Raw genomic sequence first — 17,232 nt, forward strand, 5'->3', positions numbered from 1 at the left:
CGTTCGCTCAAGCTATCGCGCCTTTTCGGAACGTGGGAGGAGTGCTCGGGAAGACCCGCACGAGCGTTGACGCAACGCGGGAAGGCCCGGATTCAAACCCCCTAACTCAGAACTGTGAGGCAGACATGCGAACCGCTGATCCGCCACACAGTATCCTCATGTTTAGGAATAAATAAATAAACACATCATTGAATGGAGAGAGGAGTGGCCAAATATAAACTTTATTCCAAACAACACAACTTCCTTTGCCAAATGAAAATAAAAATGGATTGGCAGCCTCTCTCTCTCACACACACACACACACACACACACAGTTTGTGCAAATCACAAAGGCACGGGAACGGCTGCAGAAATACCCGAAGCGTGTGAAGCGATAAGGTGCCGTCGCCAGCATGTCCGAGGTCCAAAAGAATCTGCCGTGCGTCCGTCAGCGCCAGCGTTCGCTCGCTTCCCTTCAATATGAAGGACGTAACGTCCGTCGGCGACGAGGTCCGGTCCCGCCCGCTCACCAGTAGGGCACGGCGAAGTCCACGTGGTTCCAGCTTTGCCAGCCAGGGAAGAAGCCGCTGCACATGCGAGGGCTTCCCATCTGGTCCAGGTCCATCTCCAGAACCTTCACGCCGCTCTGAGTCTTGTGCTCGGCGGGGTCCGGAGGGGACGCGCCGGTCCAACCCACGTGCTTGACCGTGTAGTTCTTGCCGTCGTTGTTGTCCCAGAAGGTCCGGTCCCGGACTTGGAATCGCACGCAGAATTCCACTCCGTTTTGCGGTGGGATGTCAGCGGGTAGGTCCAGAACGAAAACGAAGGTGTCGGTGTCGTGGCCGCCGTACACGTTGTTCATGAAGGTGCAGTCCACGTCCAGGAAGCTGGCCCACGAGTCGAAGGTAGCCCGCACCGACACGGACTTTTCGAAACCCACGTTGCGGACCTTGACTGTGCCGGTGAGCGAGCGCTCCTGCAGCGAGCAGTTCTCCAAGCAGACCGAGTTCCGGATCAGGCGGTTCCGGAAGTCCAGGTAGTCGGCCGAAGGCTGCTCAAAGTCCAGCGCCAGACTGCGCGCCCAGCTGATCTTCAGGTCCGCGGCGGCGTTCTCCAGGTCGCTCATGTCGAACTGGAGCTCCTCGCCGGCGCCGCCGCGTTCCTCCTCATTCTTGGAGAAGACGTGGACGGCGGTGAGTGACATTCCCTTGGAGTCGGCAAACACCACCTTCTTCTTCTCGCCTTTCCCGCTCCAACCCTCGTCGTCCGCCGCTCCCTGCTGGCTGCTCAGGCAGGGCCTGAGCACGGCGGCCGCCCGGTCCCTCTGGACCCGGCTCCGGGTGCGGTGCGGAGGCGCCTCGCAGGAGCTCAGGAAGCCCCTGAGAGGAGGAGGAGAGTGGCTGATGTAGAAGCGCACGGCCACGTCCACGGGCATGACCGAGCCGGGCATCGCGGACGGACTGAAAGACCTGAGAAGGCTGCAGGACGGGGTGGAGGGAGAGCGGGACAAGAAGAGGAGGGGGCGCACATAGAAACTTGAACACCAACTTTTCAACACGTCAACGTTACGCCTGGACCCGACCACAGGATTTTAGCCCCGTTACGCGATCGCGGGCGAGTTCCCAGGTCAGGCCCGACGAAACTTCTTTCAATTGCGTATTGCGACAGGCGCGGCGCGGCGCGTCGCCTGCCTTTCTCGCCGCTGTCAACATTTGTTCTCGTGCGCATACCGATGTTTACTCACGCTTTATAGAGTATAAAACCGCGACATGTTTACGTACAAACATTAGCCGGCAACATGTTGTCCACTTGTTGCCGGTTTCAAAAGTATGCGAACGTTACCTCGAGCTCTCCTTGATGAGACAGCCCAACGAGCCCTCAGTCTCCGGAGCATCCAGCGTCAACACTACATTTCTTTCCTGTTTTTGTTCTTTTTATCCGCAACACGATAGCGTCGCAATCCCTTGCCGTGATAACGGTCGCGTCCGGTAGCGCTGACGCGTTCTTCGGTCCCGCCTCCCCCGACAGCTTGATTGGACGAGCTGTAGGCCGGTGCCGGTCAAAGACGGGGATACGGTGTTATCAGAATAAGCGTCGCGTAGCGCTGCCGACGTCTGACCGAGATACGGCGCCATGTGATGGCAGGACACGTCTGACGCGGTGCCGTTGTGAAACGCCGAATTTGTCTTGTAGTCTGATCCAGGCACTACTTGAATTGAGACTTTGTGACTTTTGACAGGAGAAAGAAAAACAAAAAGAAGATCGGTGTAAATTGTCAGTGATCCAATCCAGAAAAAGTCGAATTGAGGCGAAACGGACAGGACAACGTGAAATCAATGTCAAGCTACACGAGTTTAGAACTTTTTTAGCTTGTTTGGGCAGTAGAAGAAGAAGAAGAAATACAGTAGATGAAATCAAAGTTGTTGTATTTGAAAACCCTCAATCATCCAGGTAACGTTCGTCCGCAAAAACGTTGAATCGAGGCAATGGACTCGATTCAAATTTTCAGAACAGTTGAAGATGTTTCACTCAACGCGAAAGCGTCGGAACCACGTGAAAACAATGGAGTTGATGACAGCTGTTACTAGAAGAAAAGAAGAAATTGAAGAACTATAGTCCGTGGAGATGATCGGTCATGCTGGTCAACAAAACTTGAAACCGGGCCTTCAAGAAGAGTCTAACTCAACATTTGTAACGCCACTGGATTCTTGTTGGAACCAAGTTGTATTCAACAACCAAATTCCAAACCTCAATATCAATTTTTGTGGATTATCAGAATCTGGAGGACCAAGAAGCTACACCACGGGTGTCATTTTTCTTTGAGGGCTGTTTACAGAAAATTCAACACCCGCGTTCTCATTCATTGTTTTAAACCTGCTAAAACAATCCAATAAAATAATATAGTTATTTGGAGAAACGGCTACGTCCCAGCCTTCTGTGAAAGGTGACAAAGCTAATCGTTTTGCGTTGTTCATGATTTCGGTGTGGCCCGCGGCCCTGCATCCCACTTGACTAGATCTGCCCCTGGCCTGCGTAGAGCTCAATATTCAGAAGCAAAACATTCTGCAATCTGTAATAAGCGGACGATCTTGAAAGCAGCGAGGATCGTAATTAATCACGAATGTGACATGTTCACAAATCAGACCTTAACATAGCAGGAAGTGCAGGAAAAGTGTTGCTTCTCAAATGGAATTACTTTCACTTACAAGACACTGGGTTACTATTCTTGTTGTAAAAAGTTTCCTTGCATATCTAGAAAAGCAATGTACAAAACCAATTTATGATTATGATTATGATTATTATTATTATTATCAATAGTAGTAGTGGTGGTGGTGGTGGTGGTGGTGGTGGTGGTGTTGCTGGGCATTTCAAATATTATTTTTTGGCATATGACCCAGCCACGAAGAAATGGGCCCGGGCCGTAGTTTGGACACCTCTCTAATGGACACAGACAACAACTTTTATTTCTTTGATTTCTTCTTCTGCTCAAACGAGATGAAAAGTACCAAAGTCAACAACTTAAGTGACTTGAAGATTCGATGAGAGTCGCGCTGTCCCGGTGGGACTTTTGGGTTTTTTGGGCACTCAAAGCGGAAGCGACGTGACGACGCCAAATGGCTTTTTTTGCAACCATCATCGCGATCTCACCTGGCAGCACTCATGGGGAAAAACAGGACCGGATCGCAGTGCTCCAATAAAAGGGGGTTTCTTCTACAACATCCCGAGGTCGCTCGTCTTCGTCTCCTTCTTCCTCTTCCTCCTCCTCGCGGTGGCACCTCAATGCCGAGCGACTTGCGCTCTGCTGGCTTTCTACTGCCACGTGATACCGGCAGCAACCAATCAGGAGGGAGCAGGCGGCCCGGGCGGCCAATGGGGGCCGATATCGGGGGCGTGCCCTCTTCTAGCTCAAGCGCTATTGGAGCTGCGAGATGTCGCGGCGGCTGGGAGGGTGGGTGGCGCCCTCTGGTGGTCAACGGAGGTGAGGTCACGCCCCCCGCCGGAAACCAGCCAAGAAAACTGTCCAACTTGGAACCCTTTTTTCCATGACACAAGTCGAACAACTGAAGCACACTAGCAGAATGTCTGTCCTACTAGTAATGCCCCCACCCCCCCACCACCACTGTCTTCCACTACTGTAGGACATGACTGCACATTAGTAGAACGACTCGGCTGCACTAGTAGAATGATTATATCGCACTAGTGATGTTTTTTTCCACTAGGGTCTTCCACTACTGTATGAGATGACTGTGCACTACTAAAACGAACAGGGAGCTCTAGTAGAAGGACTTGGTCACACTAGAAGAATGACTAAGGGGCACTAGTGAAATGACCATCTTACTAGCAGCCTCATAGTTTTTCCACTGTGGCCGTCCACTACTGAATGACATTACTGCAACTAGTACAAAGACTAGGTGTCACTATAGTAGAACAACTAGGGCACAGTCGTAGAATGATTAGTAGTATTTTTTTTCCCACTACTGTCCTGCTCTACTGCGTGACGTTACTGCACACTAGTAGAAGGACTTAGAGCGCACTAGTAGAACAACCAAGGTGCATTAGTAGAACCACTATGTCGTACTAGTAAGCTTTTTTTACTCCTGGCTTTAGGGGTGGGAAATGCTAAGATTTGATCAATATCAATGTCGCTTTCGATCCATTTCCTCATCAATTCTCGTCCGGATTCCTGAGTAGTTTAGTTTTGCCGCGGGCCTCCGCATCGAAGGCAAGCCTTCGATGCGTTGACGTTTCCCCGCGAAGGACGAAACCTCTTCGAGCCTTTCGTGCCGGCGCGGTCCTTCGTGATAGAATACCATTTCAGATTTAGCCTCTTTATACTGTATTAGAAACGATAGGCATTGCAGCTGCAAAAATGAAGAATACATCGATGACAAACCTTTTCAAATATGACTTAGCACTGACATTCCAATCACGCTCTTGTCGTTTTGTACACTGTACACGATGTATATGATATGGAAATATTGGCTAGTTGCTGGGAGCATCAAGTGTGTGTGCTTGTGTGTCTGTTCCTTGTGGATTATGATTTTGATTGATCTTTCATGATTATTTTGTACATCGGTGATTTTATGTATGTGTTGAAAATGAGACGATGCATCCCAAGGGGATCGCCTTGAAAGAAAGAAATACAGAAACAAACCATGCACAATCTAAAATCATATTTTTAAAAGAAAGGCAGCGGTCGCAAAACATTTGAGCGCCAGTGACCGTTTTCATGTGAATACATTTTTTGCTTATCGACACCACGGAGACAAATAAAGGTTCTGTCTATTCCTATTTCCACACGCTGGCCCTATGCCGTATTGCGACATATTGGCCGTAATAATGTGCCGATGAAGCTTCACTTTACGTCGCTGCCATTCCGCGGTCCAGCTGCTGGCGTTAGCCCCGTTAGCTTCGTGAGCTTCGTTAGCCTCAAGGCGATAGCCGGGGCTAACGAGCCGTTTCATTTGGTCGTCGGCCGGGACATCTCAGTGACAAAAGTCTTTTGGGCCATTTTCAGAGGGCGAAACATTTCTGTGACTTGATACATTTGTGTTGCGGGCCGAGTCGTCAACTACACGTTACTAGTGACGTTGTGTTTGTTTTCGGTCCGATGCTTAAAGGGTTAAAGCAACATGAATGCTAACTAGTGTTAGCATTAAGCTAGCGGACTGAAAGGCGAAGCTATGTGCTTGTTTTTCAATTCAGCATATTTGTGGAGTTTTTTTTTTTTTTTTTGCTGAGGAACTAACCCCCTCATTGTGTCCTTGTTCATCCCCGCTTATTCAACATTTTTTGTCTCTCTCTCGAGGCAATTCTAATGTAATATAATAATGCGTCAATGATTCTCGGCAGGGCCTGGTTCCCAACCCCACCAATAGAGGGAGCCCACCACTCTACTTCAACTAAGAAGAGGAATTGCAAAGCAAATTTATTGCTATAGTATAGCGCATTTCATGCACAAGGTAACTCAATGTGCTTTACGTGATTAAAAGCATTTAAAACAAAGAGAAAAAAAAGACATATGTGTATGTTAGAAATGTGTGTAGCGGGTTGGATTGAACGCAGGCAAGGAGTTAAAGCAGTACAAGTTCACGTCAGGTCGAAATGTTCCCAAAGAACACAAGCGCCTGCCTGAACAATGTTTTTTTTTATTTTTATTGACCAGATAAGAGTGACGCAATCATTATTGGCCATCATTTCATCAGCACTTTAGATAAGAACACTTTCTTTGATCTTTTTCTTCTGTCCTTACATCACGTTTGCCCTTGTGACATTTTTATATTATGTTTGTGTCTCTCCTTGCCCTCTTTTTTATCTTGTGCATTTTGTGTGTCTGACAATATTGGGCTTGCATACGAGTTTGTGTGTATCTCATCTGTGAGCCCCACGGACTCTTTAAAGCGACCCTGTGTCGTTAGAAAGGTTCTATCTTCGTTGAAGTTTTTAAATTTAATACGAATACATATTACTCTTATGATGTGTGTACCTGTGTCTGAGTTTGTGTTTCAGATGTCATCCCATTTGTGCTTTTTTAACATTTACAGTACATGCATAAAAGTGCACACGATACTAAAGCTAATTAGGAAACGCATACAGTGAAAACATTACAATCTGGTAAGATTAATTGGCAAATATTGACACGACTAAAAGTAGATTCCAGTTATATTGATTGTAACTCATTTACCATGTAAAAAGTGCACACTATACCAATATAATTCCCCAAATTCCTAGTAACGTGCCTAGTACGTTGGAGGTCACGGCTCCGTGTGCAAAAAGCAGAGATGCAATACCGAGGCCACCGAAGCGCCGAGAGAAATTCTGTCCGTAAAAGTTCTGAACAGGATCCGTGACCGAGGGCAGCCTCGCCGGAAACGCGGACCAAACTCTTGACTCGGTGCTACGGGGACCGAACGGCCCGTATCAGGGGCTTCGGCGCCCTTAATGCTTCGCTACCTTCTTAATGATTCAGTATTTACATGGATCAAAGTGCATAATAGTCATGCGAATGATTAAATGCGACGTGGATTAGAAGTACATTTTGATCATATTGTTTGAAATATTGACATGCATTTCAGTCATATTCATTATTAAATATCGACGTGAATGCACATATATTGTCGTAATATTAATTATGCAACTTCAACATTGATACGACGATGATTTATTCAAATCAATAATAGTACCATAAGTCAACCATTTACATGGAGGAAAGTAGGTTCCAGTTATGTAAACGCACAAGACAGCGGATAAATAAAGATAAAAAGAACAGCTTGTTAAGTCTCGCGGTGACCAAGATAATCCGAGAATCAATGGACGCAAACATGGACGAGATATTCGGAGGGATTTTGTGGTCATGTTGTCCTGCCAGTTGTTGACTTTGTTGGCTCCCTTCCAACCTAAATATAAACTAAAACAGCTCGTGACACGAAAAGCGAACACGGGTTCTTTCGGGTGACCCGGAACGACCGGGCCGTGGAAAAGGGTCACGTGACCGCGCCGGGCGACCGGCGAACGGCCTCGTCGTCGTCGCCGCGCCGGCGTCGTGGACGCGCCCCGCGCCCGGCCTGCGGTCTCAAGTCCACGCGGCGTCCGCGTCCAAGTCAAACACAGACAGAAGCGTCCAGATGCGAAGAGCGCTCGATTCTTGAGGCACGCGAGCGCCGCCTCCTGACCTGACTTCAAATTGCACCCGGCGATGACCTTTGACAGCTGAGAAGGGCAAAGTGTGGCCCGCGGTCTTGACGGGATCACATCTGCCGGCTTCATTTCACATTTGTTGCCCATGTTTGCTGTATATGTGCTGCTCATATCTAGTGGTCCGAGCACACCCCCTTGCGGGACTCCAGGACTAACTTTCATCGTTGAAACCTGATCACTAATGATCTCATCAATGTTTGGGTAATGTCCATGGCCGCGCTACTCTTCTTACGGTTGTGCCTTCTGTCTTCCGATAGAAAGTCGAACGTTTCCAACGTGAGGAAAATGACACCTGGCGGCGACGTCGTCGGTGGAAAACGGGCTCGCCTTGGAGCGGCGTGTCGCCACGGAGACGCTCACTGCGGGTGGACCAATCAGCAGAGGAAGATGACGATGATGATTATCGGTGCTTTCGCGGAGACGTCGAGCGTGCGGAGATCACAAGTAACGGACGACGACGACGACGACGCAGGTAAGAAACATCCACTCGGACTGATCGATGTTGCTCTTGGAAATGTTCTACGACGGACGCGCGACGTGTCGGACAATCTCCGACACCGACGAAGTCGACACGTTGGTTCTCCGAGCAGGGAGGCTCACGTTGCGGTGGTCTACGACGCCCTAAAGCGACACGATCGCTGACACTCACATCCCGACGTGATCTTTGACGTTCCGCCGTCCACGCATCCTACCGCCCGCCGTCGATGTCTCGTCGACGTCTGACCATCGACGACCACGTTGCGGACGCGTTCGACGACGATCTTGCGGTCTCCCGCGTTGATTCGTGATGTTCATTCCAAGTTCTTCATTGAAGACTCTAAATTGTCGGTAGGTGCGAACGGTTGTTTGTTTATGTGCCCTACAATTGGCTGGGGACCAGTTGAGGGCGTACCCCGCCTCTCGCCCAGAGTCGGCCGGGATAGGCTGCGGCACGCCTGCGAGCCACGTGAGGAGAAGCGCTATGGAAAATGGATAGATGGATTTGAAAGCTTCATGAATATAACATGACAAAACATGTGCATGCGAGGTATTATTTTTGCCCACTCGGCGTCACCATCGTCACGGTCCACATTGTCGTATCGGTGACGTTGAACGTATGTGTGCCTTTAACAGGCCCGTTCGGTGACACGGGAGTAAGCGAATGACGACGCACTGTCGACTAGCTGCTAACCGGCTAAAGCGTTAGCCGTCGCGCCGTTCGTCGACGCCATCGCCGGGTCGACTCGGAACGTGCTTGCGTTTCCCGTACTCTGTTAGCGTTTGTTCAACGGAGCCCTTGAAAGAGCACCACCGGCTGTTTCCATCCTCCCTCCCTCTATCCAAACCACCTGTTGTGGAATACAATTGGTTTCAACTAGCGGTGGGAGACTATTTTGAATGGACTAACGCTATTTAACATAGACACGCAGTCGCGTAACTCTGCGACAGACACATTTCACTTCAGCTTCTTGGACGTGTGTGTGAAGGATCGCAAACGTTGGACACTTTTTTGCTCTGCACGTGTCGACAAAAGAATCTCCGAAAAAAAGCCTGCGAATAAGCCGGCGGAAAAAATTGGCAAAATCGAAGCGCATTATAACGAGTGATGACTTTCCAGGAGCCCCTTTTTCATAAATCAAATATACAAAAATGAAAAATGTGTGTCCGGTCGAATGTGGCTCTCGAGGTATGTGAGCAAATGTGGTCGTCCTTCCGCCGTCCGCTTCGGCGGCCTCTTGCCCAGGCTGTCTTAAACAATTTGGCTGTGAGACATTTGGATTGTTTTGATCCACGCGAGGACGAGGTTCTGGTGTCCTGCAAGCCAAAGATCAGGGCGGAAAGAGTCCTACGGACTTGAGGTGTGTGACCGTCGCGGGAAGTGTTCCACAAAACCCAACCGAGCGAGCTCGAAAAGAATAAGCGCGCGTGTTACCGAGGCTGCCGCGCGATGGCGCCATCACCCCACGTCAAGCTGCACTCCGACTTTGCGCTGTGGCGCAAGATGTTTGCTGTCAGGCTCATCGATGGCGTCGTGCTGCACTTTTGGACTTGTTGACGCTGCGGTTGGCAGGCGACCGATCCGGTGGAGTCTGCCTCAAGATTCCAGTTTGTCCCTGACCCCGAACAGGATGCGCTCTAGAAAAAGAAGGGATGTTTTCTTTGCAGAAGCTTCCACGAGCTGCGAGGCGGGCCGGATTCGATCAATCCAAAGCGTGGCTCGGCCGACGCGCGCTCCTTACACTAACAACACGGCTGCCAACAGAGAGGAGCCGGCAACCAGGCGCCACGTTGACGCAATGGCTTTTCATTGTAAATATTCTTGAAGCTCAGTATCGCTCAGTCCTTCAGCGGGTCGGCCCTCGGCTGCGTGGCCGTCTGCCGCCGCGCACTCGGCTATGAAGAATGGACCCGCGATGCGTTGCGCGCTCAACACGCCGGTAAAGCGCTCTTCTTCGTGTGGAAAGGAAAACACGTGACAACGATCGAACAGACTTTCCCCACGGGAAATAAGAAATCGAGCGCGGCGGCAGTGAAGCCGCGCATTTGTTCGCACCTTGGCTGCGGATCGGTTGTAAGACAAACAACGACCTCGCAGTCCTTTTCCTCAAAACGGGGAAGCGTCAAAATGCCATCGGACGGACGGACGGACGGATCGTTAGCCGCGGACGACCGCTCGCTAAGAGTCGCCGTCGACGCGATCGTAACGATCGACGGTCTGACGAAGTAACTGTCGTCTGATTACTCCCCTGAATGAAGTAGCACGTTACGTCGCTCGTTACGTAAAATGGCGGCCGTTTTGGGCCGTCGCTATTCGCTGGTATGTTTCTGAGTGGGCGGGTATGGGAAGAGAGTTTCAGGTGATTTATTTCACTCATTCCATTCAAAAAGGGAACTGCGTCCTGTTGGAAAAGGAAATCCGCATCTCCGGCAGCAGGAACGCCCGCCTCGGGCCACCACGCCCGCCGCTTCCACTCCGGCGGAATGAGTGGAGAAACGGAGCGCCTCCGTCAGCCCTGCCGGAGTTCACCGAGGAGGTGAACTTTTGAACCGCTCTGCGGAATGCGGCACGCAGGGAAAATGTGTCCCGACTAGCCCGACGTTTGGGCTCCGTTTCTCACACGCGGAGACGCGAGTTATCCCGCGAGCGGACCCTTCTTTCTGACCGTCGTGTCGGAGTCGCGACCTCACGCGACCTCACGCGACACGCCCCGACGAGACGAGACGAGACGAGCGTTGACGTTTTGGACAAAAACCCTTTGCCATGATTTCAGATTTTCATTTCTGCATAAATGGGTCGGGAAATGTAGCCAATCACGACGACAGATCAAACGCAAATATTGATCTTTTCATGTTTGACCGGACACAGCGCAAACATTTGAAGTGTTCTGAGCGGCGGGCGAGAGAGAAAAAAAACCCAAAACGGTTGCCGTCCCTCCCTCCCTTGCCGTCGAGAGCAAACGTGATGTGAAACGGTCGTTTATCTACTTTGTTTATTCCGCACACTTGTTGTCGAACGGTTTGTTTTCCATCCGACATATCGAGGGTCTGTTTTTATGGATTTCAGTACGACTTCCGTCGCAAAAACCGAACTCGTAATTGTTTGCGGGGTATCAGTTGACGACAAAAGGCGAAGAGCAAATCCAGCCGGTTTCGAAGCGTCGATCGATGGCGTGAAGTCGACCTCGGGCGACCCGACCGAGCGAGACGAGGCGTCGTCCGCAGTCATCGTCATCTTCCTCATCATCAAATGACGTTGTAGCGGCGGGAATATTTGTTGAACTGAACTCGCTCCAGGAAGGTGAGAGGTCGCGTTCCGGTTCAAGTACAGAGACGGCAGCTTTGACCTTGAGAGCCGGAGGTGGAAGGTCACATGTAAAAGACTGGGCTGGGCTCGTCGCCCCGGAATGCCGACATAACAGATGTTGTCTGACGACCGAGGCGGTAATTACGTGCCGCGCGGCTGTGCGGCCCGGCTCGCTCTACCCCCGCCGCCCCCTTTCTTCCTCCTCCTCCTCCTCCTCTTCCTCTTTTCGCCTCCGGCGCTGCTCTGACTTCACTCGCTCGCCAACCTCGGAAATGACTTTTGCTCGGAACGTACACCTGCGTTCGAATACCGAGACACTTCCGTTCCGCTAACCGGCTACTCGCCTGTCATTAACCCGACCCGTATCGGCCACCGATTTGACCCGCATTTGACCCGCCGCTACCCGCTGTTCGGCTTCGACTAACGTGCCGCCGATCCGCCGTTGACCTTAAGCCATCGTCGACCGACCGCGACCTGCCGCTTACGTGCCGCCGATCAAGTAATCCGCCGTGAACTTACCGCCGATCTGCCATCGACGACCTCGACTTTCAACCGATCTTCCATTGACATGCCACTTACCTGCCACCAATCTGCTACTTCACAGCTTTTAACCTCGCACAAAATTGCGGGCAACCTCCCGCTGATCCACGACTAATAACCACACGGCCACCGAAGAGCACGTTTCACGTTTGAGACACGACGGGACGAACCGAAGCCTTTTTTTGCTGAAAACGGACACGATGTGAGGAATCGCTTCGTTTTGGTTACGGAACATTTGTAGACAACGAAGACGAGACTATTTTTGTCTGCGAAGCGACACGATGAGACACGACGACAACGCGCAACGCAGGCGGCGAGGAGGGCGACTTGACCGCGGGACCGCAGCGCTGCGGTCTGAAGGTCTGAAAATAAACGCAAAGAAAACAGCAGCAGGAGCGAAAATATCCGCCGTTCGCCTGGGAAAGCGTCGCAGTCGCGAAGCGAGATTTTGGACGACGACGTCGTTTGACGGGACGTCGCGCGGAATCCCAAACCCGATTTTTCAAAACGACAGCAGGCCTCGTCAGATGTCGCCTCGGCCGTTCCCGGGCCCCCGTCGGATGACCGGTCAGCGACCCCGTTGGCCGGGTGGCACCGCGCTGAACCCCTGCTCCGAAATGTCGCCAAGTTCACAGCGACCGCAAGTCCGTCAGATAACGACCTTGGCACAGCTGACGGAACCGCCGATCGCTTCGTTAGGCCGGCCCGCCTCTTTGTGCCCCCCTCCGCGCGCGCACACACGCACATTTCACACGCATATGCGCACACATTTTACACGCATTCACAACACACGTATACACTTAATTATGCACACGCACGAACACGCGTCTCAGACACACAAGACACACACACACACACATTTCACACGCATTCACAACACACATCGTACGCACACGTCACACGCGTGGGCACACACGCGCACACAAATGCACACACAGATTACACCCGCACACACACACACACACACACATCTCACGCGCACGCACACAGACTATGCATTCAGTGTGTACGTGTGTGTGTGTGTGTGTGCACATAGAGACAAAAAGAAGTCACGTTCAAAACAACAATTGAATTGTTCATTGACAGCCACGATACAACATCTACACGATCTACACGCGCACACACACAAAGAGTCAAAAAACATCGGAGTGGTTCGAGAAAGTGCTAACCCTGCGGATTATTCGTCACCGTCATCGTCATCGTCCGTTCATTTGACAGCATCCTCCTCGTGTTATTCGCAAGCGAAAGTCTCTCTTCACCCAACCGCATTGCAAACGCCGCTTATTTCAACTTCGACTTCATCTCGCGCACGCTCTCACACGCACACACACACTCGCTGCCCACTTTATTAGGTGGTTGAGATCACACGTAAACTTGTTGCTACAAAGTGTGTGTGAATGTGTAGAGCTGAAATGTGTTCATACGAGGTGAGAATATGTTTGCGTTGAGTTCAGTGGTGAATGGATGAACGTTGTCTTGTTCTCACGTGGAAATGAGAATTCATATCGGGTGTGAACGTGTGTCGATATCACGTGTTAATCCGCATTGACATCGGTCGGGTACGAATGTGCGTCGAGTTCCGTTGTGAATGTAATACCAGCTGAGATTGAAAAATTCAAGCGTGAATATGGATTGACACCAGGTCCGAATGCGTCAGGTGTGACAGTGTGACGCGATCAGGTGTGAATGTGTCAGGTTTGAGTCTGTTGAAATCGAGTGTAAATGTACAACCCCAATTCCAATGAAGTTGGGACGTTGTGTTAAACATAAATAAAAACAGAATACAATGATTGGCAAATCGTCTTCGACCTATATTGAATTGAATACACAACAAAGACGAGACATTTCATGTTCAGACTGATAAACGTTCGTGTTTTTAGCAAATAATCACGAACTTAGAATTTGATGGCTGCGACATCTTCCTAAAAAGCTGGGACGGGCTCATGTTTACCACTGTGTTACATCACCTTTTCTTTGAACAACATTCAATAAACATTTGGGAATTGAGGACACTCATTGTTGAAGCTTTGGAGGTGGAATTCTTTCCCATTCTCGCTCGATGTACAGCGTCAGCCGTTCAACGGTCCGGGGTCTCCGTTGTCGTATTTTACGCTTCATAATGCGCCACGCATTTCCAACGGGAGACGACTCTGGACCGCAGGCAGGCCGGTCTCGTACCCGCACTATTTTACCACGAAGCCACGCTGTTGGAACACGTGCAGAATGTGGTTTGGCATTGTCTTGCTGAAATAAGCGGCCATGAATAAAAAAGTTGCTTGGATGGCAGCGTATGTTTCTCCTAAACCTGTATGTACCTTTCAGCATGAATGGGGCCTTCGCAGATGTGTAAGTGACCCACGCCATTGGCACTAACACAGCCCCAAACCAATACAGATGCCGGCTTTTGAACTTGGCGTCCGTAACAGCCCGGATGGTTCTTTTCCTCTTTGGCCCGGAGGACACGACGTCCACAATTTCCAAAAACAATTTGAAATGCGGACTCGTCGGACCACAGAACACTTTTCCACTTCGCGTCGGTCCATCTTTGATGAGCTCGGGCCCAGAGAAGCCGGCGGCGTTTCTGGGTGTTGTTGATAAATGGCCTTTGTTTTGCATAGTAGAGTTTCAAGTTGGACTTACGGACGTAGCGCCGAACTGTATAACCGCCGAACTTTCTACCCAATCATGGCACCCGCCTGTTCCCAATTCGCCTGGTCACCTGTGGGATGTTCCAAACAGGTGTTTAATGAGCATTCCTCAACTTCACTCCACTTTTTCGCCACCTGTCCCAGCTTTTTTGGAACGCGTTGCAGCCATAAAAGTCGAAGTTCATGATTATTTGCTAAAAACAATCAAGTTTCCTTATATCCTTTCTCTGTAGTGTATTCAATGAAATATAGGTTGAACATGATTTTCAAATCATTGCATTCTGTTTGTATTTACGTTGAACACAACGTCCCAACTTCCTTGGAACTGGGGTTGTATGTCAATATCAGGAGTCCTTTAGGTGTGAACGTGGGTTACCGGGAGTGAATCTGTTGATGTCAGGTTGCTCGGGTGTGTCTGTTGTGGACGTGTCTTGAGTGTTGCAGGAGCGGACTCTTTCCACACGAGACCGGAGCCGATGCGGCGCTGAGTCCGAGAAGGTCCCGAAACGTGGATACAGGAGATAACCCGCCGTGCTGCAGACGTGTTTCATGTCAGCAGAACACACACAAACACACGGAGGTCTTTCGGACCAGTCAGTCTTACTTAACTAAGCTGCTGGTTTTGCGTGAAGCGCACGTGGAGTCCGTTGACGGGGTGCACGATAGGCACCGTCTGCATTTTGGGGAAGTCCCTGGTGGCCAGGGTCCATTTGCACGTCGCCACCAGTTCCACGGCCAAAGTCTTTAGAACTATCTGGGCCAGTTCTTTGCCCACGCAGCTCCGCAGGCCACCGCCAAAGGGCACGTAGCTGAAGCGGGACGAGCGGTTCTCCGCGCGGTCCGGCCCAAAGCGTTCCGGGTCAAAGAGTTCTGGAGCCCGGAAGACGGCGGCAGTCTCGTGCGTGTCCCTGATGCTGTACATGACGCTCCAGCCTTTGGGGACCTGGTAGCCCTGAGACCACAAACACAATCTTAGAACCCGATGTGAACTGCGTAGCCTTGGACAGAAATTTTGTGTGAAAGGGTGACCTTTAACCTTTGCACCGGTGAGCGGGAAGAAAGCAAAAGCGCACGCGGCTTCTGGTCGGAGTGATAAGTTTGCTTTGAATGTTTCTCTATTGACCCGCCGCCCTTCCGCTCTTGGCAGACGGTCACCCTGCAGAGCCCGGGTTCTGATGGAGTTTCGCCTCGTTTCTGTGGCCACGCGCTTGCTTGCTCGTACCGCGATCAATTGCTTTTCTACGTGAAGTGTGGACGCAGCTCGAGAGGTCGCGGCAACAGACCGTCCGGACCCACGGCTGCGGTGTCCTCCGGCGAGAGATACTCCATACCGATACCGATCCCCCGAACCGCTTAAGTAGGCCCTTACTTCTGTGATCGGTGAAACACAAAGACAAAAATTGCGGACGTGCATTTGTTCATGACAACGAAGAAGATTTTTCTTCTTCTGTAACGCATGAGGAATGTGCTGCACGTCCTGCTTAATGTGTAGCGTATCTTGACATAACCTCTGTTGTGAATTGGTGCTGTCGAAACATTGGTTTGACTTGTTTGCGGCCGAGGAGGACACACTGTAATGAAGTGTCGAGCTTGAAAGAGCACCGCGACGTCCCAATTTTTACGTACTTCCACGCTGTCGAGGTCGCCCGGATCGCCGAATTCAGCGGTCACTTCGCCCTTTCTTACGCTTAGGAGTCGAGGATACTGCAGAAAAAGGTAACACAGCCAGTTCCGAGAGAAGAAAACAAACTGGCTTCACTTCTGTGTTTGAAAAGAAGCTGCAAGAGGAAACTTGTCGTCTCTTGTGGTTTTTCTTCTTTTGACAGGAGCTTTTTCTTAACTCCAGCCCAATTACCTGATCGGGCCTTGCTAACTCAGGCTTTAGAAAGATGAGCTTGAGTGAACAGACGTAATGACATTTGTGCACTATAGACCAGTTCTACCCCGAGGAAGACCAGCACCAATAGCCTCATGTGGCCCACAATAGTCTCCTGGGAATTCCTCTGAAATCTTTTTCAACTTCACAAAGCCTCCTGCGCAAATTGGGGGCACGGCGGGGGCAGCCGAGGGGCCTTTAAGGATGAGGAGGCCGTCGCCGGGCCTTCTCAAAGAACGTGACGATCTGCATGTCAACCGCACGGCGCTGCGAACAAACTTTTATTGACTGGATTCTGGTTCTGATCTAAGCTCCCACCACGTTTATGGATAGAAACTTCCTCTCGGCAGGGGACGGACGGTTACTTACATCCAACTCGAAGGTCTGCAAGGCGGTCCGGTACCCTCCGGAAACTGGCGGCAGGAAGCGCAGAACCTCTTTGATGACACAGTCCAAGTAGCGCAGCCGGCTCATCTCGTCCAGGCTCAAGTGCGCCCGAAGACCTTCGCCACCTTCTCCGGTGCTTGTGAGGCCTTCGGAGTCCAGCTCGGCTTTAAGGCGTCGGACCACGGCCGGGTGGCAGAGGAGCTGCAGCAGCAGAGATGTTGACGCGCTGGCGGTGGTGGAGTGAGCGGCGAAAATCAACTCCACGGCCGTTTCCTGCAAGGTAAGCGAGGATTTCGTTGTGACCGTTGTCAGGGACACTC

General features: G+C 50.8%; 2 protein-coding genes across 3 annotated transcripts in view; both read right to left on the reverse strand.

Annotated features, from left to right (window-relative positions):
- Positions 1-213: 213 nt before the first annotated feature.
- LOC133409774 (protein phosphatase 1 regulatory subunit 3C-B-like) lies at positions 214-3,752 on the reverse strand. Its single transcript, XM_061690227.1, has 2 exons — positions 3,628-3,752; positions 214-1,457 (listed from the first exon to the last, which is right to left on the reverse strand). The coding sequence occupies exons 1-2, from the start codon at positions 3,639-3,641 to the stop codon at positions 506-508; spliced, it is 966 nt and encodes a 321-aa protein (XP_061546211.1). The 5' UTR covers positions 3,642-3,752; the 3' UTR covers positions 214-505.
- A 9,329-nt stretch (positions 3,753-13,081) lies between these two features.
- LOC133409620 (cytochrome P450 26C1) overlaps positions 13,082-17,232 on the reverse strand; it is a 17,830-nt gene continuing 13,679 nt past the window's right edge. For both annotated transcript variants that reach the window (XM_061689888.1, XM_061689887.1), the window contains 2 exons: positions 16,895-17,185; positions 13,082-15,601 (listed from right to left, as the gene is read on the reverse strand). In XM_061689888.1, coding sequence (XP_061545872.1) covers positions 15,254-15,601; positions 16,895-17,185 — 639 coding nt within the window. In that variant the 3' untranslated portion in view covers positions 13,082-15,253. The remainder of the gene's footprint in view (positions 15,602-16,894; positions 17,186-17,232) is intronic.

This window comes from Phycodurus eques, chromosome 11, assembly GCF_024500275.1.
Source record: "Phycodurus eques isolate BA_2022a chromosome 11, UOR_Pequ_1.1, whole genome shotgun sequence".
NCBI lineage: Eukaryota > Metazoa > Chordata > Actinopteri > Syngnathiformes > Syngnathidae > Phycodurus > Phycodurus eques.